Consider the following 23,036-nt stretch of genomic DNA (forward strand, 5'->3'; position numbering starts at 1 on the left):
GGGACTTTAACAACTAGAATAAGGAAATCAATGTGACCCCATAAAATCCCCTCTGCGGGGGATTTTATTTTATCCCCAGAACGGATGCTGGAGCTGAATACTGCTTTCCATCCATTGCTTTTCCAGGTCTTTTTCAGGAAAGCCAGAGGAGACACCCATCAAGTTGTGTTTTATAAAGATGGGGGGCTCATCGTTTGAGCAAGAGGAATGCTGCAGCTCTGCTGGCAGGGATTTGGGGTGATTCTCTTTGCCATGATGGATGTCCTTGTCCCATTAGAGAAAAGAAATCTGACTGGGCATCACCACCTCCCCTTCATAGAATCATAGAATGGCTTGGGTTGGAATCACCTAAAAGATCCCTTAGTTCCACCCCCTCTGCCATGGGCAGGGATACCTTCCACTAGACCCGGGTTACTCAAAGCCCCATCCAACCTGGCCTAGAACACTTCCAGGACATGGACATCCATGGAACACTTCCAGAACATGTCCAGGAATGGACATCCACAGCTTTGCTGGACAATCTGTGCCAGTATCTCACCACCCTCACAGTGAAAAATTTCTTCCTAATATCCAATCTAAAACTTCTCTCTTTTATTTTGAAGCCATTTCCCATTGCCCTGTCATTTCATGCCCTTGACCAAAGTCCCTCTCCAAGTCTCTTATAGCCCCTTCAGGTACCAGAAGGTGCTCTAAGGTCTCCACAGAGTCTTCTCTTCTCCAGGATGAACAACCACTCTTCCTCCAATGCTTCTCAAAGCAGGGCACCAGGCAAACTTTGCTCATGGTAATGTCCCCACAAAGTGTCCCTAAAAATACTACTGGATTGGTGTTCTGGTTCTACCCCCTAATCCATGGAAGGGGCATAGTGTATTCTAACCAGCTACCATTATCCCTGATTTCTGGGGAAAACTTTCTTTCTTGGAGGCTTCTTCTCTTGAAATGAACTTGCTTGAGCTGCCCAGCAGTGGATGGGGGATGGCAGATGTTGGACAATGAATGATGGCAAGGCTTTAAGAAATGGTTGATGTTGGTTTCAGTGAAGTATAACTTGTCTTAAGACTCTTCAGAACCCAAGGGAGTTTTTCTTGAAGGTAAATTCATAATCAAATTTAAAAGCAAATAATTATTGAAGGCTTATTTCATAGCTTAATAGCTGGGGAGTCAGATAAATAATTTTGGAGATGGACACAAGGTGATGACACCATGCGTTAGATCAGCTGCTCTATGGGGGAGCAGGGGAGGAAAGACACCAAAATGCTTTGGGGAAAACACAGCTTCTGAGGGGTCTGAGCCAGACACAGAAAACTGGCAGCTAAATCCTAGTGGGAGTAGTTATTCTCTGTGTAACTGCGTGATATTAATTTATTTAGGAGTGAAATAGGGGAGTAAGTGGTGGGAGAAGGAATACACTGGCAGGTCCAGCAGAGGTGTTCTTTATCACATGCTGCAGGAAAACTGCAACTCCTCGAGCAGAGCAGCTTTGACTGAGTCCCCTCATTTTCTAGCAGCACCCAGAAGACTTCCAAGTTTTGGTTCTCCAGTTCATCTTTGAGGAGGATCTGCAGCTTGAACAGGGTAAGCAGGGAGCTGGCTAGGCTTGCCTGAGCCTTCTCATTCCTGGGGCTGTGATGCCCTCTCCCGGCAGCTGCACCGAAAAGTCCTTTCCTTTCGTGCTCCTTTCTTGTGAGCAACGTAAAAAGGAACCTTTTGTGTTTCTTTTGGAGGATGCACGCTGAAGGCAGCCGGGGCACACAGGCATGGATAAGGAGATCATCCTGACGTGGAATCTGGTGTCCTGCTCTGTCTGTTCCCTTGTGATCACCCCACCTCCAGCTCTGTTCCTCTCACATTTTTAAGTTGCAGCCAGCCTTGTAAGGCAAATGTGTTCCCCCAGGCCATGGGTTATGTGTGAGCCTTCTGCTCCCACCCCAGCACGGGTGCCTAATGCTCACTCACACCCTTGTGCTTCCCCCAGGTCTGGTGGGACTTTCTGCTGGCCGGGCCTGCCCTGCCCTGACAGACTGGTTAAGCCTGGTATAGGAGAAGGGGCATCATGCCACAAAGGCTGGCAGGGTTGAGAGAGCTGCTGGGCAGAGGCTCCTCCCCTGTGGATGCAGCTGGGGTGAAGTGAGCCCCGGCTCATCCCTCATCCCACACCTTGCACCCTAAAACCACTAACCTGCATAAATTTGGGGCTAACAGCTACAGCTCTTGTGGTGGTCAAGGTCATGGTCCTGCCGTCCATGTGTGCAGCTGTAATGGTATCCAAGGCTCAGGTGTGCCTGGATCATGCCCTGGAGGACAGTGGGCAAGTAAGAGTCCTCTCTTTTCTCACCAGTGGAGAGTTGAAATGCTCAAAGGTGGACAGGGGATTGAGCTTCAACTGGCACGGGGGGGGCAGTGAACTGGGGGGCAAACTGTTCCCTCAGTCCCCCTCCTTTTCATTCCCCAGCCCCATGGCTGCATAACCAGTGAGTCCCTAGGTGAGAAGCATCCACTGCTTTTTTCTATTTGTCACATTTTCTAACCACATCAGCCACTAACCCCACTTCTCACTCAAGGCCTTTGTGTTTTGTAGTCACTCTGAAGCCCCCTAGGCTCTGGGAACAGCCCATCCCAGGGAACCTGTAAATCATCCCACCTCTTTTGCACCATGAAGAATCCACCAGGTAGGTCTCAACTCAGGAAGGACCAGCACAAGATCAGTGGTATTGCTGGGACACAGAAAGATGGCAGTGTCCCCAGAGCAGGCACCAGCCAGGTCAGGTGTCCCCTTGCACAGGGACAGTGGGTCGGGTGCTCCCCAGTGGCTGCAGGAGCTTTAGGCAATGCCACCACTGGCACTGGTGTGCTGGGCAAGGGAGGTCTCATTGATGGTGGGTCCCACTGGCCAGCCTGTGTCTCCTTGCCCGTGCCATTCACCATGTGAAGGGTAAGAAGCACCCAGTAGTTCTCTGGACTTATCCTGGTGGTGACAAGTGTCACAGTTTTAAGAGCCTGAGTGGTGGGAACCACCTTTGCTAGTCCAAATTGGGACAGCAACTCTGAGTGCCCACAGAACTCTTTGACTGCTCAGTTCCATGAAAGGTGTTTTGTTACCCAGGGATGGTGGGGGATCTTGCTGCAACATCCCCACTGAGGAGCAGCAGGATGTCCCCATCCCTCTCGAGGGGCAGGGGCAACACAGACCTCCAGGTTCACTGACCAAAGAGGAGGAGGAGGAGGCAGCACAGAACTGTGTGTGCTGCCTCTGTGCTGGAGAAACAAAACTCTGAAGTGCTTCACTCCTGAGGTCTGTCACGATCCTCCCTCACCATTTGCCACATCACATTTCTTGGACACAGCAAAATTTGGCCAAGGGATGTTTTATCACACCCTTCTCTTCCTCACTGGTCCTTGCGCGATTTTCCCTTCTGGAAGTCCCTTGGCCTCTTGGGGTACCTCAAGCTGTATCCTCCTGGGTGTGCTGCAATCCCCTGATTTCTGGACTAATTGATGCTGTTTCTTAAAGAACAGCCACAAACCATGGAAGAAGAGTGAGGGCTGTCCCTTTCTCCCTTTAGCCAAGGCTGCACCAGCTCCAGCAGCAGCCAGCCCTGCCATGGGAGAGCGGGCAGCAGAGCTGCTGCAGCCACAGCTGTGAGAGGCAGAGATTGTCCCACCAGCTGCTTTGAGGATGATGTAAAAGCTCCCTCCATCCACTCAACACAGCCCGTATTTCTGCTGGGGGGCTGGTTCCCCACAGCCAGGTTCTTGGAGTATCTGCCTGGTGTCCCTTCCTGCCCACCTGAGGGATGTGGCTTTCCCAGAAACAGTGCTCAGAGCCCCTTGTTGAGCCCCTGGACTTGGGAGGACTTGCCTGGCATTTTGGCATGCATGAGGTGATTTTTTGAGTTTATATTTTGGCTCTTGGTGTACATTTTGTATCAGGTGGGTTGCACACCCCAGAAGGAACTGCCACGTCTTGGGCTCAACTGGTTGGACTTTGCACCATTATCCACAGCCACTGCTGTCCTTGGGAAGGGACAGCAGCATTTCTTGGGAACAAGTGCATTTGGAAACAACTCTGATCAACCCAAGCAGCCTGAGAAGTGTTAGTGAAGGAGATGTCCCAGGATGCAGGAGCAGGGCCAGGCCCATGCTTCCATGGAGGCTTGCCAGCATCCCTCAAAACCTGCTGCTCCCCATTTTCACAGTGCCTCTACTTTACCCTGAGTCTCCCCACACCAACACTTTGGGAGGAGCTGATGCTGTCTTGTTTCTTTTGTGTTGGAGCTGTGGTTCAGGCTGGGAGATGGCAAGAGGACCTCCCAACCTGCCCCTTCCCCTGCAGCCTCATCCCTGGGGCTTGATGTGAAGGTGACTTTGAACATCTTTATTCTTGAACATGCTGTGCATTGATGGGCTGGAGGAGCCTCTGCTGTCTTGTGATGGGGCTTGGAGCTGACCAGGGTCCCTTTCTTCCCTCTCAGCCCATCCTGTGTGCCTCTGGGGACTGACATTTCTGCTTTTTGGTGGGATACTACTTATTGAAAAAAGCATATGCTGCTCTCTCCTGACTGTGGGTCTGAAGCCTGGATCAGTTCAGGTCACTTCCTTCTCCCCTCACCTCCCTTATCTTTCCTGGAACTGCTATAAACTGTGCCATTTCTATCACAAATCTCGTGGGGACATTGTTACCTGCATGAGTCCCTGCTCTGAAAGTTGAGCTGTTCCTTGGGCCAGTGTGCTGTGTGGGATGGGGGATATGATGGGGATACACACCGGCCCCTCATGCTGCCAAGGCAGTGTGTTGGAGAGGACTTAGGGTAGGAGGATGTGAACATTTGTTCATTTCCCAGCAAAATCCTCCATGATGTGGCTGGCAGCTGGGCAGGGACACCATCCCCACTCCCTGTTTGTGCCATTTTTGCCCTGGACTTATCTTCTCCTGACACAAACAGAGGAAAAACTCACTGGGTTCAAGGCTGAGCTGCCCTGCTCTCCCCTTGGAGAGGGTTTGTATAGCACCAGTCCTTTGCAGATATTTCCTTTATGGACTCATAATCTCCAAGGCTGGACTTGCTAGTGGCAGGGCCCCAGCAGATCCTTTATTCCCAGTTTCTGGCAGGTCTAGGACATTGTCTGGAACACTGGGTGAGGACTTTGTGCTTGAGATAAGCTGATGAATTCTGAGCTGAATATGCTGAAGCCAGAGCAGCATCAGCCCAGCTGATCAGTCTTTTGCCAGGTGTTTGGGGAGCACAGAATGATGCTGAATGCTTGGCATGCCTATACCCAGAAGAAAGCAAAACCACAGGAATATTTTAGGGCAGAGAATAGAGATGTTTGGGGGTTTTTTTGCTTGTTAGGAGGTAAGATTATGGTAGTGCTTTTAATAACCTTTTTCATTTTTCAGGCTCTTACCTTCACTGAAGGAGATTTTTTTGGGGCTGATGATGTTGCTCAACCCTGTCCCTTTATCTCCATGTAACCCTTGGGGTTCATCCACACCATGAGGATGCAGCAGGTGGAAGAATGGCAGCCTGAATGGGGGCGATGGTGAAAGCCCTTCAGAATTTATTTTTGGGGAGTTGCTGACCCTACTACTGTCTTCAAAGGCAGAGCAAAATGCTCTGGCTCTCTGTGCTTTCAACTACTCCTTAAGCCTTCCAGGCCACCCCCATGCCATGCTTCCCCTTGTCTTGGACCTTCAGGACTCCAGTGTGGCCCCGTGACGAAGCTGGGCTCAACACGGCCCAAATACGTAAGGAGAAAAATCCAGTGGATCAACTCAGGAGATTAAAACTGCAGGGTACCTGGAAAAGCTGCTGCTTCCTAAATCTCATTAGTGCCACCAGTCTTCTAAACCTCACCCTCTCCTGCCCTATTTATCAGATTTCCAGGAATTAGACCATAAAGCAACTAATTTTTCCGGAGGCTCCTACACAGCCCCGTGCATTTTTCCTCCAGACAGCCAAGTGTTAGCTGGAGAACCACCAGCAATAGAACCAGCTGCTTCTACCTTCACGTCTTGCATTTATCTAATTCCAATTCTCCCAATTCCACAGGAAGAGTGATGTTATTTTAGGACCAAGTGCTAAGGAAGGATTAGCAAGGCTGTTTTAAAGTGGAGCTCTTCTATGCCTTCTGCTCATCGTTAAGTTTCGGAGTGAACCAGGCTGTCACCTCTACAGCTCATCTCTATTGAAAAGTTTCTCTTTGCAAAGGGCACTGCACAAAAAGTGCTGGACCATCCTTTTGGCCCATTCCTGCCCTCTCTGTTTCCAAGGCCAGTTTGCTGATTTGGCTTTTGAGGGACCCCCCGATCTGTCTGTACCTCTAACGAGAAAAATCCCAAAGTGAGAATCTACAGGGATGGAAAAACTACACCAGTGGTGTTTCAGAGAGCCCTCCAGGGCTGGAGGGGATGTTTGTCTAGCTTCTATTGCAGTGAAGAGCTTTTATGGAGCAGGAGGGGCTGCATGAGGTTGTGCAGCTTCCTATCCTGAGAAACTTTATTATGGGATTTTGCCTCTCTGAAAGCCTAGGGTGCATTGGAGGTTACAAAATCCAACCTGCTTTTGTTGTACAGACCTGTCCCCTCTCCCCCCCTTCAAAGGAAGTTATAACTCTAATAGGATTTAGGTATTAAAGCCCCAAACCATGCAAAACCCCAAGTAAAATAAGCAGTTTTTCATCCAGGGTTGCTCAGAAATCTGGTGCAGTGGATTCCTCCCTGGGGCTTACAGTTGTGGAAAATATTTTCATGGAGGAAGTTCAGGAGTTTTAATTCTGAGGGCCAATGATGACACATCTTTCCCAGATCTCCTCTGGGATATTTCTTCAAGCCCCATCCCTTTGACACTCAATTCTGCCAAGGTGGGATGTGAACACCAAGCTCTCCTATTCTGGGTGGGCAAGGGATAAATGCATCAATCCCAGGTTTGTCCCCAAGTCCCGGGTGTCTCCCAGAGCCGTGCCACGAGCAGCTGTCCGCGTCCCATGGCGAGATTTTAATTTCTCTAGCCTTGGGGACTGAATTTATTAAGCCTCTCATGGCCCCTCCTCCCGTGGGAGGGACGGCTCCAGCAGCCTCTCTAATAGCGGGTGTCACACAGCGGTGCCACCATTCGCGTCCCGGAGTGTCACAGGCAGGGGACACGGCAGCCCAGGGCAGCGGAGAGCGGCACAGCCCGTCCGTGCGCTCACGGCGCGGTGAGTCACCTCCTCCCTCCCTCCCGGCTCCCGAGGATGCTCCTGCCCGCCGAACTTCACCCCTGCCTCCTCTCCCCGGCTTGCCTTGAAAGTTAGCACCGAGCTGGCGAGGCTTTTGTCACTTTTCCTTTGTTGTCTGTGGATGTTTGAGTGTGTTGGCTGGGATGCGACAGCGGGCGATTGACCCGGCTCCCGCCCGGGCTGGGGAGAGAAACGAAGCCCGGAGAGCCAGAGGACAGGGAGAAAGGATAGCGAAAGGGGAGGCAAGGGGGCGATCTGTGAGCAGGGAGCTTTCTGGTAGTTCTCTGGGGAGGAGGGGAAGGTGCCTTCCCCGGGATGAGTGAAGCGGGATGAGCTGGCTGTGACCTGTTGAGCGGATGGACGGGAGCCGGGATGAGGCGTGAGCGGCGGGCGGCTCCTGGGGTCGCTGTAGCTGGGGCAGTGTGGGAGGGAAACGGCGGCTGGGCATTTGCAATCCTTGGGATAAAGGGCTGTTTCCATAGTAAAAGGGAGAAAGGAGCCTCTCTCTTTCTTCCCCTGAGCTTGCCTAGCGTGTGAACGGGGAGGTTGACTCAGGAACAAATAACCCGTGAAAGGGGAACATCTGGGAACAGCTGTAAATAATCACGACTTGGTCAGAAAGGCTGGAAGCCATACTACAGTCTGCCATCTGCCCTGATGCTGCAGTCACCCCGGGAGCTCTGATGGGCAACTGTCTGGAGAGCAGCTCGGTTTGCAGCTGAAACAGGATTTGACCCTGGCTTTAGGCTGCTGTTGTTGTCTGAACACTTCCACATTATTTGTAGGCATAACCACAATTAGCAATGAAATAGAGGAATTTTCACTCTTAAGAAAGAGTGAATTTTAATTCAGGATCAGGCGCTGAGCAGGTGTGGGACTGGCACTGGGACAACTTTAAGTTGCAAAGTGCAAACTTGGATTAGCTGGAGGTCCAGCCTATGGTGTACATCACCTTCTCTTCACTTCCACACTTTCTCTGGGAATCCTGACCTCACAATCTAGTATATCCCCTGATAGGTTTTGAGAGATGATACCGGGTGGAAGGACAAGAGAGAACAGAAATAATTTCCTACAGATTTTTCCTTAAAGATTTTAAGCTGCATTTAACAGGAAGAACAGGCATAATATACCGTGAGACCAGCTGGATTTTAATTAAAAATTGTTCTCAATGTGAAGGGAGACAAAACTGTCACTTCCTTTATAACTTTACTACTGAGATGTCAAAAAGTTGTGCAAGATTTTCAGGGCAATTTGAAATCCTTGCAGAGAATACAAACACAAAGCTTGTTCTCATGACCAGTCCTGGGACTTCCTTACGCCATGGCATTGGACCAAGGAGGTGAGCAAACAGTGTCTTTATGTATCATTTCTGGTGATGGAAACACAGTTCTTTAAGTTTAGTTGTGTCAGCTTTTTTGTGAGAATGCCTGCAGCTCACAATGTACCTTGTGCAAGTTGTTACCAAACAGTTCTGCTTAGTGTGATAAAGTATCAGCTAAAATAAAAGAGAAAGTTGGGGTTTTTGTTTGTTTTTTTCCCAGAAGTTTGTGGCCCTTTGACAGTATGACCTTCCTTTCTTTGCAAACCCTGAGGCTCTTCTTCAGGCAAACCTCTCTGGTTGTGTGCAGACACTTTGAGACGCTACTCTTAGCAGCTGAGAGCCACGTGCTCCAGTGTGGAGCAGATCCTGCCCACTGGCAAAGCCCCAGCTTGGTGGCTTTCCATGGGGGACAGGCTGCAGGGAGCTCTGCAGTGGTCATTCCCTGCAACACCATGCACGTGTGCAGCAACAGCCTGGCTTTGGTCCAGACCTGACTCCATGTCTCAGGATATCTCGTAGGAAGAGGTCTGTGCCTCATCCTGGAGTGACCTGCAGTGTGCTGGCCTGTAGAACTGCCCCAGAGACCTCTGTGGTGTGCAGCAAGCAAGGGTCTTGGGCCACCTTTCAGGTGAGCAAATAGCATAAAAGGTGGGAGAATATCCTTTGTGTTACAGATCTGACTGAAAGGAAAGAAAGGAGCTGGTGTGGGTAGAGCAGCTTGGAGACATGGCCTGTGATGCATCCTGGGCTGTGCCTTCATGGCAGGATGAGCCCTGAGGGGGCACAGGCTTGGCTCCACACTGCACCCTCTGCTCCAGCCTCAGACACGTGGTGTGAGGGAGCTCAGCCTGCAAGTGCTCCTCTCTTCAGCATCTTGTCCTCATCCTGTTCTTCATGAGCTGGGCACTGCTCTCCCACAGCAGCATTCAGGCAGGACTCACAGCTGGCTGCTTTTTGGTGGTTGAGGGCTTGGCATTTTATAAAATCCCAGTAAACAGAGGTCATGTTCCCTGTTATTCTCCCCAACAGCAGGACACTGGCATTTGCTGTATTTCTTGCTCTGTCTAGAAAAAGAGGAGGAAAGTAGAAACAGTGACATTTCAGAGGCTTGAACAGTGAGATGTCCCTGCCCGTGGCAGAGGGTTGGAACCAGCTGATCTTGAAGGTCTCTTTCAACCCAAGCCATTCTGTGATACATTGATTTTATGAACATGCCTGTGTCCTGGTCTCATATTGATCCTTTTCTCCTGTCATTGTTTGCTTTGCCAGTCTTCTGGTATCTCCAGGGAAGATGTTGTGTTAAGCATGATGCAAACCTGCTGTCAGGGTCAGGATGGACTCTCCATGCTCATGGCCCAGGTCCTTTCTGGTGGCTGAGCAGTTGTAGCCTATGTGAGGGCACATGATGCTGTAGCAAGGGAGAGATGAGAAACCCTGTCCTGGGACTCATCCTGCCAAGGGAAGCTCTTGGGGCCACCACAGTGTGCCAGCTCTTTTCTTTCATCGACTTGTAAGGAAAGGTGGCAGGGTGAGAGGTCAGCTGTGGTGGTGGTGTGCTATAATAGCAGCAGGGAGCACGAGAATAGCAGCAGGCAGGGAAAGAGGGCAGGGCTGGGGAATGAGCACATGTATGAATGAGGCTGTGCTGCTGCCTCGGGGGGCTGCCTTGACGTCAGCTCCAGTTTTGGGTGCAAGAAGAGAGAAGCACATATCTGTGAGCAGGGCATGATCCAGGAGCAGCTCAAAGCATTGCTGTAGGCCTGCTGGAGTCTCAGGCTGGAGCCTCACTGCTTGTGCAGAAGTGCTTTAGAGTCAGTCCCTGCCTTACGCTTCTGCTTCTTTTCCTCTGTTCTCCAGTGCAACTGTCAGCAATTCCTTGTTTCTCCAGCTTCCATCTGCTCCAGTTAGGCTGGAAGGCCCTGGAAGGTTTTCAGCCCCTGAGACACTTGTACAGCACCGAGCCTCTGTGACAATCACAGGTCCAGTCCTCCCTGCCCCGGCTGCCGCCACCGACTCAGTCTGGTCCTTTCGGCAGCTGCTCTTAATCACTGACCTTACTTTGGAAGGTCTCCAGAGCTGGAGAAATAAAAGACACTTTAGAAAACGGGGAGGGGGAATTGGCAAAAACAGTTGCTTTTTAAAAGACTACTTACTTCTTAAGATGTACTTGCTACTGATTAACCTTTGCTCTGTGATTGCTTTAATTGATTCATGCCTCAAAGCCGTCAGAAAGGTTCTGTGGGGTCATGGTGCCTCTGTCCTAAGTGCTCTCTTTCCCTGCAAAGCTTTTAAGAAGTTTTTCGTTGAGCACAACCCAATCCTTGCAAGAAATACAGGTGAATGACGCCAACCCTTTTATCTTCTCCATCCCTCTGATTTTCCAGCCTTCATCTTAGTGCTTTGCTGCTGTGACCTCTTCCTTCCTTCCCTGCTGCCAGTTGGCAGCCTGTTACCAGGCTGGGCCTGTAATATATCCCCTTGCTCTGTGGGGAGAGGGGAGTGAGTTTTTGGCCCTTCTGTGAGAATGAGGCACTGTAGGGTTAAGTACTACTACCCTCAATCAGCCTGTTGGTGCCTTACATGTGGTCTACCCATGGGCCCACCTCTGATCCCTGTGACTGCTTTATGTCATCCCACACATAGAATTTCTGTGGCTGTCTCTTTGTATGGCAATGGAATGACACCCCCCTGGCAGTTGTGGCCTTGTGCTCTCCATGCCAGGATGCAGAAATTCCTTAAAGGTGAGCTGGCAGGGCTTGCTGGGTTTAAGCGATGAATGCCCACTCGTTTTGGGCTGGGCTCATGCCCTGGCACTCTGGATGTGTGTGAGACCATTCATCTGGCCTATTTGGACATCTGCCCTTGCATGAGCTGAGTTGTGCCCATTTCTTTTTGCTGGCTGTTCTGGGCAATCAGGGTGACCACTCAAACACAGAGGAGATGGAGCACAAGTCTGATTAGGAGCAGCTGAGGGAGCTGGGAATGTTCAGCCTTGAGAAAAGGAGACTGGGGGAACCTTAATACTCTCTACAACCACCTGAAAGGAGGCTGTGGCCAGGTGGGTGTCTGTCTCTTCTCTTAGGTACCAAGATGAGAGAAAATGGCCTCAAGTTGCACCATGGGAAATTCAGATTAGATTTAAGGAAAAATTTCTTCACTGAAAGGATGCTCAAGCATTGGAACAGATTGGCCAGCAAAGTGGTGGAGTCACCTGGAAAAAAATGTGTATATGTGGCATTTGAGGACATGATTTAGTTGGTAGGCTTGGCAGTGTTGGGTTAATGGCTGGACTTGATGTTAGAGGGCTTTTCAACCTAATGATTCCATGATTCTAACCAGTCCTCCAGGAAGACCAAGGGAAGAATGAAAACACCCACCCCAAGCTGTCAGCTAAAGAAATCCCTTTTTTCCTTCAGGATGCTGGAATGCAAGTGCTGCTGAGTGCTGATCCAGCAGATCTGACTGTTCTGCATGTCCTTGGCCCCAAGGAGTTCCATCAAGGCTCTGCCCATGGGTTGTCTGTGCTCATCTTCTTGTTTTGCTAAGCAAACTCCATGTCTCACACCAGCAGATGGATGAAAATTGAATGAGCCATACAATCCTCACCTGCTGATCTTGTGGCACTGTTGGCACAACCTTGAACTGGGAAACTGAGGCTCTGGGTGATGGCTCTGCTGCATCCACAGTCAGAGGTTAGCTCAGGGGATTTCTGTGTCGGAATATCTTGTTGCTCTGAAATGAGTTCAGAATTTTCTGAGTTGGCTTATGCAGAATTGTAGTAGTGTTTAATTAGCTGAAAAGGATTTTTCTCTGAGAAGAGCAGCACCACATTCTTATGGTGCAAAAGCTGGCTAGCCCTCATGCACTTGGATACTGTCAATGACTAAATGGATAAACTTCTGTCTGGTGGCATGGAAAGCATCCTTTCCTCCTCTCCTTGCAGGGTGTTTTGCTCCAAGGCTGGAACTTCAACACTCACACTCTGGGGGAGGGCCAGCACTGGGGTCTTCAGCACAGTGTCTGTCCAGGGCCCCTGTCCTTTGTCCAGGCTGAAAAGTGCTCTGCAGAGCTGCTGAGCAGAGGCAGGCAATCTGGAAACCTCTTTTCTTCTCCCCTCTTGGCTCAGGGATGAAGTCTTCCTCTGGAGATGAAGCTTGGGGTGATGCACAGCCCTCGGTGGGGCTGTGGGGCTGGAGGGGGTCCCCCACACTATGTCCCAGTCTCCTTGTCTCCCCTTTACAGCAGGGCACAAAGAGCCACTTAGGCATTCCCAGGAGCGAGAGGGACCCAAGCCAGGGCATGCTGAAATGCACAAAGTAGGATTTATATCTTCAAAGAAATATTTCCCTCCTTTCTGAGCTCTTTTTAATTTTTTTTCTGAGGGATTTATTCCTCCTCCTCCTCCTCCCACCCAGGCAGGCTTTGAGGCGTGGAAGCACTTTTTGCCTCCCCACAGTGGCTTTTCAATGGTGGGAGAGCGACTTCTTGGAAAGCTGTGGGCCACCCAGGGGCTGTGCCCACGTGCTGCATGGGGCTAGCTGAGAACCACTGCACACATTGTTGCTGGTGGCACTGCCTGACCACAGGCACAGTGACAACAAAACCCTTCCCTTCTGCTGTTGACCATGCTGAAGTGTGGGGAGCAGCATCTCACCCCAAACTGGTCATGTTGAGTCTCTGTTTTCAGGCTTGACCTGGGGAGGTATAACCTCAGCAATGCTCCTGATTCCCTCTTTGGCTGAGCAAAGTGACACCCAGCTGTGGACATCGTGCTGCTGCCATCTGAGACCAGTGTCTGGCTGGGGGATGGAAGGTCTCCGTGTGATCACAGATGAAAGGTGGCTGTTCCTGATCCCTTTTGGGGCCAGTTTCTGCCTCTGCTTACCTGGGTTGCCAAGGGGCAGGGTGCTGGCTTCCCCAAAGGGCTTTGTCCTTTTGGGGTGGGAGCCCAAGACTGAGGTAAGAAGTGCTGTATAACCCAAGATAATGGGTTATATATGAGGTATATGAAGGTTGATTAGGGTCAAAAACAGAGGAAAGGCTCTGCTGAGGAGTCTGGCACCAACAGAGCTAAAGATACCTGTCCGTCATGCTCATTTCTGCAATGCTGGAAAAGTGCCCATGTACCCAAGAACACTTGGATCAGATTATGCCTGAGTCCAGCCAAAGACATGGCATTTGTAAAAAACCTTTCTCCACCTCTTCTTTTTCTTTCTTTCTTTTCTTTTCTTTTCTTTTTTTTTTTTTAAGCAACTATTCAGCTTTATTCAAAACATTCATTTTGCTCCTAGCAGGCGAGAGGGAAAATCTATTGTAGCTCTTTGAGACCCTTTTACAAACATGATGATTTCCCCTTGCCTGTTTCCATGTGAAGCTGAAAGCATTTGTATAAAACCCATTGTAAATGGTCTGAAACTTGGCCAATAATTTCCTGGGCACACATTTGTTAATGTAGCCTGCAAAGTGCTTTGAAAATGAAGAAAAGCAGCTGTGATTTCTAATGATGATAAGTATGATAAACAAGGATTCTGCAAGTGGATGTGAATAATGACCCAGCTCTGGGGTCTGCACATTGAGGACAAACAGGCTTCAAACATAGAATCATAAAATGGTTTGGGTTGAAAGGAAACTTAAGGAGATCTCATTCCAAACCCCCTGCCATGGGCAGGGACACCTTCCTCTACATCAGGTTGCTCAGGGCCCCATCCAGACTGGCACTGGACGCTTTCAGGGATGGAGCAGCCACAGCTTCTCAAAGAAACATGTACCAGTGCCTCACCACCCTCACAGTGAAGAATTTCTTCCTAATATCTAATGTAAACCTACCCTCTTTCAGTTTGAAGTCAATAACTGCCCCAACTCTCTCAGTTTGTCTTCACAGGAGATGGGCTGCTGTCCTCTGATCATGTGAGACTCATGAGAGAGGTATCTTGAAGAAATAAACAGTCCTGGGGAAGGGATTTGGGAGAGAAAAAATGTGCCCTGTGTAAAAATGTGTTTCAACTTTACAGCTTTATTTTCTATGGTGATCACTCTGGAATAAAACCAGGGATTAAGATGCCTTTTGTATGCTAAATTCTCATGGCTGATGTTGGGTTTTGTTTCAAGGTGAATAGATCTCACCTTGGAGTGAGGCTTACTTCATGATGTAGGAGTATGTTTAGAAATCTGGGGCTGCAGCAGCGTTTCCAAACCCATTCTTAGCCATCACTCATTCTTACCCATGGGGGCTCTTCAAGGGCTTCTCAAATTGACCCCAGAAGACTGACTGGTTGCCTGAGAAGATTGTGTCTTAAGGCATGTACCCACAGCTGAGGCACTTGTGGCTGAGCAGGGCACACCACCCATTCCACATCCCACCCATTCCCAGCTCCTGCTGGATGTCCTCTGTGATGGGGTAAGACCCTGTGTAATAGATAGAGGATTTTGGCAGTATTTATTTGAAATGGGACGGTTTATTTCTGTCTGTTCAAAATGTGGTGGGATGTTGCAAAAGGTAGGGCATGAACTTGGGTGGAAACCTCTCCATGTCTTAGGAAGCCACAGCCCCAGCCTGTTAGAGGTGTACTACAACAAATGGAATGGAAAAGCATTGTCCCTGCAGTCGCAGGAGCTGTAATTCCTTGTTAACCCCTTCTACATCCACATCTGTCGGTTGTTTCCCATGTTAAGCCCTGTTTCTTTCTGCTAATGGCTGTGTTCTTCCCCCTCAGGAGCCAAGAGATAAGCAATGCACGAGACATGCCTTGCACGTGTTTGTCCCAGGCTGTACCCTCCCTGGGATCCCAGGCCAGGGCTTATCAAGAAACTGCAGAAGGTTGTACTGATTAATTATAATTATCATCTGCAAGGGAGAGGATAGAGATTATATTCTTTATCATAGGGAGGTTACAACTATCTTTATTTTATTTGATCTTTTGTTTCATTTCCTGCGTTTCAGGAAATGAAAATTAATTAATTTCCTGAAAAAGAACTGAAAGCAGATGATAGTCAAATAAAAGGGATCCTAGACTGTGACCCAGAGCCTTGGGCAGACTGTAGGGTAGAAATGCAGGTTTAAGGGATGCTCTTTGTTGGCCTTTCTGGCTAGTGGCAAGATCTGTGTGCAGCTCATGGTGACAGTGATCAACCAGCAGCTTGCCAGGAGGTTTTACTCCTTTGCTCCTGTTGGTGTGATGCTGTGAAAGAATCCCAGAGGAAAGGCCAGGAAGTGACGGCCTAAAGAGTGGTGGCAGGAATCTCCAGGCCAAGGAGCTGCAGGTACTGGAAGTGATGCCCTAAAGAGTGGCAGGAATCTCCAGGCCAAGGAGCTGCAGGTACTGGAGAGGCTCAGCTCAGGTTCAAGGAATCTCCCAGTCCTGGCATAGAGTTCACTTTCTCTCCAATGCCCTTGGAAACAGTGGAATGGGCAGAGTGCGCATCACTACTTTCTTAGGGGAAGCTGGCCATGCTCAGGGGCTGAGAAATGACCATCTCTGTGTCCCTGCTGTGACTCCTGTTGCCCATGTAATTCTTTTTGCCCAACTCTCTTCTTGCAGTGAAATGTATTTGTAAGATCTGGAAAGAGCCTGCAACCATAGAATCATGGAATCAAAACGGGTCAGGATGGAAGGGACCACACTGGGTCATCTGGTCCAACCTCATGGCTCGAAGAGTGTCACCCTAGAGCACATTGCACCGGGTGGTTCTTGAGTGTCTCCATTGGGAGACTCCTCAACCTCTCTGGGCAACCTGTTCCTGCACAGTAAAGAAGTTCTTCCCTCTGCTCAGGTGGAGCTTCCTGTGTCTCGTGACTTTAGCTGGTCAGAGTCACCCCGAGATGCATTAGAAAGTCTCTTTTCCCAGCCTGGCAGTCGAAGAAGGACTCAGAACTCTTCTATTCCTGTTCTCAAGGTTGTTTATTATATCTTATCTATAAAATTCTTTCTCTGACCCGCCAAGGTCTGTCTAGCAGGTCGGGTTGAGGCACACTGCCTGCCTCAGAGGTCGTGTTGTCTTTTTATACTAAAAACTACGTGTACATTATTTACAATAACTTTCCAATACCTATCACCTATGTTAGACAGTGAGCTTCTACTCTCAACCAATCTAAAAGTGCCAACATCACAGCAGAAGATGGAGGCCAAGAAGAAGAAGGAGAAAGGCTGGACATGCCCCGATTCCTCCATCTTGTGTCCTGAACCCCCATTCTAAAAACCCAAAAAAATCTATTTTTCACCCCGTGATAAATTCAGTATCATTCTACTTAAACTTTTGTGGCTTGTAATCCTTCATATAAGGTTGGTAATTGTTTTTTCCAAGGGCTAAGTCAAAGGCACAGGGGCCTTGGGCTCTGTGCCAAGGTCTCTGAGCCCCCTGGGCAGGGTCTCGAGTCCTCCAGGGCAGCCAGAGGAATTTCCTGGGTTCCGACACGTGTGCACCAGTTTCTCGAGAGGAGCCTGGCTGCATCCTCTTGTCACCCTCCCCGCAGACTCTCAGGGGTGAGGTCCCCTCTTGGTCGTCCCGGCTCGAGGCATCTGTGGATACGGACTCTGCTGCCCGGTGCTGGAGCGCCTCAGCGCCCTCCCTGCGCCAACCGCTGGGACAGCCGCTGGCATAACCGCTGGGACAGCTGCTGAGAGAACCATTGGGATAACCGCTGGGACAGCTGTTAAGAGAACCATTGGGATAACCGCTGGGATAACCGCTGGGACAGCTGCTGAGAGAACCATTGGGATAACCGCTGGGATAACCGCTGGGACAGCTGTTAAGAGAACCATTGGGATAACCGCTGGGATAACCGCTGGGGCAGCTGCTGAGAGAACCATTGGGATAACCGCTGAGACAGCTGCTGGGACAACCGCTGCCCGCGAGAGACGCCCCGCGCCAGCCCCGCGCCAGCCCCGCGGCGCTCCCCGCGCCAGTTCCGAGCCAGCCCCGCGCCAGCCCCGCGCCAGCCCCGCGGCGCTCCCCGCGCCAGCCCCGGGCCAGCCCCGCGCCAGCCCCGCGGCGCTCGCCGCTCGCCGACCCCGCCGCTCGCGCTGCCCGGGCCGGTTGGAAACCGCCGCGGTGCTTCCGGCTCCGTGAGCTTCCCGGCGCTGCGGGTGCTCTGCGCTCCCGCTGCTGGTGCTCGGCTTGGAGCAAGTTGTTCCCCCTTGGACAGCCTGAGCTGACCGCCCCCCCCCGCCGTACCGCGGCCGCCGCTGCCGCCGCCTCGCCGACAGTGCCTTACAGCCCCCCGTGTTGTTAGGTATGGTGAGGGGACACCTCGGTGCAGGGGAAAGGAAAGAAATGCTCCAGAGGCCCCAAGGGAAAAAGCTACAGGGCAATGCTAGATTTGGCTGCCGTGCCTTTGCCCCTTGGAAGATGAAAGCTCCAGCCCCAGTACCCAAAAAGACACAAGATTTTAATCCTTGCTTAAGCACTGGCCTCTCAAGCAGGTTCCTCTTTTCAGTGCTTTCAGCATTCAGGCTGTGTGGCTGAACATGTTTCCTGATTTTTCTTTCCTGCTCTTTCCCCTCTCATCCCCCCAGGCTATTTCCCATGCTTTTCCTCACTCTCTGCCAAGCAGTGGGAAAGCAGCAACCCTGTCTGACTGCCTGTGATTATGGGGGCTCTTATCTGTGAGCGAAGTCTCTGTTAGCCATGGAAAAACCTGAAATCCCTGGGGTTTATGGAGCAGAAAAACATATGTTACTGCTTTCATGCCTCACTTGTTAAGGAGTCCTAAACTTTGCCATCCTACTGATGTGTGTTTACCTGCTTGCTCTTTGCTCCCATGGCTTTTCCAGTGAATGGATGCAAGTTTGCTGTTTCTCTTCTCTATCCATTTAACTTTGCCTGGTAAAGATGGGCAGGAATTGCAGACGATCTCTGAATTTTAAGAGAACTGTGTTTCAAATCTAGATGCAAGGACTGTGAAGCCTCTTGCTAAGTCCTGCCAAGGACTGAACTGGTTTTTTTGGCTTCTACATCGGTCATTTGTTTCGGTATTGTTTGCCCTTTAGGTGGTTGTTGGGCCCAGTTACTGGGATATCATCTTTCTTGGGATCAGATGCTTGTGAATTGCAATGTATCAGTGTTTGATGTGGTCTGAGGCGCTGCAGATTCAGCCAGACCTTGGGAGTTATAAAGTTTTTATGGCTTCTAATTGCCTTGCCCCAGCTGTGGCAGCAGACTGGCAATTGGTTACCATGGATGAAACCATGAAGGATGAAACCATGGGACAGAGGGTCATGGAGAAGCTGGAAGGTGGCTGAGTGGTAAGGAGGGAGCTTGTGTTAAATGGAACACAATTACTTGAGAAGATGGAGATGAACCTGAGGGCAGAGACCAGGGAAAATATGCAGAGATAAAAGGGAAGGAGTGACGCCTGTTTAGAAGGACACATTTAAAGAGGACAATGGAGTGCCTGGAGATGAGTACATTTTAATTGAGAAGCACCCTTCTGACTTGTCCTTCTGTGTGTCTGTTTTCTTCATTCCCATGTGAGACCTGGCACATCTAAGAGAGATTTCTCCTGGACTTGTCCTAGCAGCTGCTACTGGACTGTTTGCTGGTACCAGCAACAGCACAGTGTAAATGCATTGCAAAACATGAATCTTGCAGAGCTGTAGAGGGAGATGGGCTCTTCTTAGGAGTCACTGCTCTAAGATTGAAGCAGCCTCAAATTTGGTGAGTTGCCCTTGGTGTTCCCTCTCCCAATTCTTTCCTTTGCATCTCCATGCAGACATCAGCTTTTGTCTAGTGCCTCAAGCATGCCTTGTGCTTCACTCCTCAGCAGAGACCCAGCAGTCCTTGAAGCTGTGGGGCAGAGCTGCTCAAAGGCTCCCATTTGCTAGGTGAGCCCTGCATGCCCAGAGGGAGCAGAAGCCTTGGATCAAATATGGTCTGGGAATTGACAGGATGGTTTCTGCTTGGAACCAGAGCTCACCAATATTTTTTCCTAAGATCTAATCTCAACCTACCTCCTTTCAGTCTGAAGCCATTCCCTCTTGTCCTGTGACTCCCTGCCCTTGTCAAAAGTCCCCCTCCTGGTCAATAGTAACCCCTTTAGGTACTGGAAGGTGCTATAGGGTCTCCATTTATATCTCCATTTACTTGAGTGGAGATATGCTAGAGAACATCTGTCCTCTCTACTTGACAAGATAAAATTTCAGTCCAAGGTTATCGCCTTTGTAGAATTCTTTGGCCCTTTGCAGGCTTCAAAGGAGCAGCTGAGTCAGATCACTCTGTTGGGGGCTGGGAGAGGAGGGAAAAGGTCTCTGGAAAGAAAAAAGGGAAAGGATAGAGACAGAGGGATGGGTGAATGCCAGCAGAAGCTAGGGCTGAAAGCAGGGGACAAGTTATGTGTTTTCAGTCTCTTGATACTGAAATGTGTTACTGCCATAGTGATACTGCTTGGACAGCAGGGTCAGTGGGGATTCAGGGGATGCCAGAGAGAAAGGCATATTTTTTTGCTCTTTTTTGGCCAGGCTGATGTTCCTGGGAGGACCGGAGGCTGGCAGAGGGGGTTGTGGACAGCAGGTTGTGTTTGTCTCTCCCTTGTTCCCCAGGCTCTGATGCAATGTTGTGTCCCTTTCCCAGTAACACATGGGCTTGGAGAGGTGACTTGATTGGAAAAACTAAGGCAGGAGGTAATGAAATTCTTAATTATACTGGTGTCACAAGTACTCTGAGATGAAGCTCTTAATATTGCCCAGAGAAGTTTGGGATACCACATCCCTGGAAGTGTTCAAGGCCAGAGTGGATAGGACTCTGAGCAGCCTGGTCTAGTGGAATGATCTTTAAGATTCCTCCCAATCCAAACAAGTCTGTCATTGTGTGATGAAGCTGAAAACACCTTTCCCTTTCTGCTGGGGGTGAGTCCAGGGTGAATTATTTAAGCATTCAGAAGCTCAAGGCCAGCTGATGTTTGATACATGAGAGAAACTGGATGCTGCAGGTATTGAGTAGCCTGTGCTATGGGTAAACAGGTGTAACCTGGACAGCCTGTGGCTACTGTGTGCCAAAACCCATGGGAATTGCCACAGAAATCCCAAATAGCAGGTGACTGTCCACTCCATACAAGGATAGTCTCAGGAGCAGGAAACATGAACTACAAGGAAAGACTAGAAAAGCTGGGATAGTTGAGACCAGAGAAGGTTTAAGAGGAGACATCCATATATGAGTAAACAGAGGAAGAGTTTAAGCTGTTCACTTTATCTATGACAAACAAGGCATGAAGTAATGTCCTTAACTGTAATACAAGGGACAAGACACTGGGAAAATAACCTGCCAGCTTTTAATTATAAAGAGATTTAGGACTTGTTCAGCCTGTCTTGAGAGATGGTAGGATCTCCATCACTGACAATTTCATGAGGGGTAAACTAACACCTAGGTTTAACACCTGGCATGCTGCTGTAGCCAGACAGATGATGTGGGCAGTATTTCAGGATCTCCATAATCTGTTTTCCTGTCAAATCCTGTGTGCTCATAGACAAATATTGATGTGTGAGCCTTGTACCCACACCTGAGAATATGAGTAACAAACCTCATGGCCCTTTGACAGTGAAACCAATGGGTTTGGTCCAGTGTCCTGAATTCCTATTGCTGAAGGAGAAGGGCTGAGCAAGAATGGATGCTGGGCTTTGGTGATACAGGAACTCATATTTTGGGGATCCCTTTAGGAGGTAACAAATATTGCAGTCCCATGGCATGTGACAACCTTTTGGTGAGAGCTCTGAAAGCTCAAATATATTCAAAAGCTGTGGCTGTTACTTGGTAGTTGCTGGGTTTATGCCAGGTCTACTTTAGCTGATGAAACCAGCCAGATCAGATGTCATCTGCACCACATCCCCCCAGCTGTGCTCTGGGAATTCTAGAGCAGGATCACCATCTTGCCACATGAGACTGGCATCAATTTTTTACTAAGGGTGACTTGCTGGTGCCAGGATCTGGCACTGCTGAGCTTCTAGGGATGGCTTCACTCCACTACATCCAAGCATATGGTTCCCTATGACTGTCCTGGATGGACAGACACATCTACCTCAGGAAGACATTCCGGGCATGACTTTCTTAGTGCTGCATAATTAGTACTGGTCCAAACTGAACTCCCTTTTTGTTTCCCTTCCATCCTCTTTCCTTGTACTCCAGCTGCCAATAGGCTGGGCATTTGGAAAGGGTATGAGGGGAGTGTCTTTTCTGTTTTAACTTGTGTCTGATGTCTCTGATTTGTATGTGCTTTCTGCAAACTGGTCAGTTATTTGGATGTGTCAGCCTGCAAGGATTTATGCACTGATTTCTCTAAAGTCACACTGGGATCTGAGTTATTTCCGAACCCTTTATACGTGTGTTTCATCCATGTGTATAGTGCAGCAAACTGTTTATTCTTCCTCTTAAATGATTGTTATTAGGTATTCCAGGATTTGAACATGGTTGATGTGGACTCAAGGATGTGATGGCACCTCTAATGCAACAGAAAAACATCTCTGACTAACTTGACTCCAAAGAAGAGCTGTATAATGGGGCTTCTTTACATGCCCACACAAAACTGTTTTCCTAAATCTTTCCTTGAAGTCTCAGTAGTGCCCTGCTGGGTGAACCACTCTTCACCTAGCACTAGTCCCTGTGCTATTTGCTTCACTGCCACTACACTGGTTGCAATTTACCACCAAGTTCTTTGTTTTTAATTATGATTAGATCTCCCACGTGTACATCTTTGCAGCTGGTCTTTCTACACTTGAAAATCTGTTCCAAGTAAAGTTGTTTCAGCCAGGTAATAACTATTTCTTAAGGGATCAGTCTCTGCAGTGCTGCAGTTTTGCCAGGATAAGAAAGCTGTGTACCTGGGGGTGTTTAGTGCCTTTTCTACATGAGCTAATTAAACTGATAGCATGTTTCAAACAGGTCACAGTGATGCTGAATAATTCCCATAGCTAATCCTAGATTCAGGTACATATGACATAATTTGAAATGTGCTCAAGTTAATGAATTCATTTCCCAGAACCTCCTGTATAGCCAAAAGGAGGCAGAGGTAGACCATCAAAGGTGACTCAGAGTGCCTAAGTTACAACCAGAGGCACCACTGTCTGCTAAGAGGATTTGCAGTGACCATCCTTCTCAGCTGGCCATCTCACTTTGGTATATGAAATTAGGTGGGATGTCCTCAGTATCACTTCCTGCTGGTCTCAGCATCTGCTTGGGAAAGCTTTCACTCCTTTCTCAAATATGGAAAGCTTACCCAACAGTCTCCCGATAAAACTTGTGTTCTTGTTTCAGGAGGAAGATGAGATAAAGGCACTCAGATGGAGGCCAGGTCCACCAGCCTCAAGAGGCTGAAGTTTGGCAAGCTGAAGGTGGTCCGTCGGCGCCTGCTGCAGCAGTACGAGCAGCAGCCCTTCGTCTCCTGCCTGGCCGGCTTCTACAGCTGCCGCTGGAAGCGCTACCAGCGCGAGAGGACCGAGCCCGGGAAATGCTGCTGCAGCCTGGTAAGCCAGCTCAAAGGCAGCACACACTGGGATTTCTGTACTGGGGCAGG

The 23,036-nt window shown here is 49.5% G+C and overlaps 1 protein-coding gene across 3 annotated transcripts in view; it reads left to right on the forward strand.

Annotated features, from left to right (window-relative positions):
- The first annotated feature begins 7,089 nt into the window (after positions 1-7,089).
- The window catches only part of GDPD4 (glycerophosphodiester phosphodiesterase domain containing 4), a 39,065-nt gene continuing 23,118 nt past the window's right edge, over positions 7,090-23,036 (forward strand). For all 3 annotated transcript variants that reach the window (XR_013180993.1, XM_054628255.2, XM_077174110.1), the window contains exons 1-2: positions 7,090-7,197; positions 22,778-22,986. Coding sequence is in view for 2 of the 3 variants with exons in the window: in XM_054628255.2 (XP_054484230.1) it covers positions 22,804-22,986 (183 nt within the window). In the remaining variant the exon portion in view is untranslated. The remainder of the gene's footprint in view (positions 7,198-22,777; positions 22,987-23,036) is intronic.

Source organism: Agelaius phoeniceus, chromosome 2 (assembly GCF_051311805.1).
Source record: "Agelaius phoeniceus isolate bAgePho1 chromosome 2, bAgePho1.hap1, whole genome shotgun sequence".
NCBI classification, from domain to species: Eukaryota; Metazoa; Chordata; class Aves; order Passeriformes; family Icteridae; genus Agelaius; species Agelaius phoeniceus.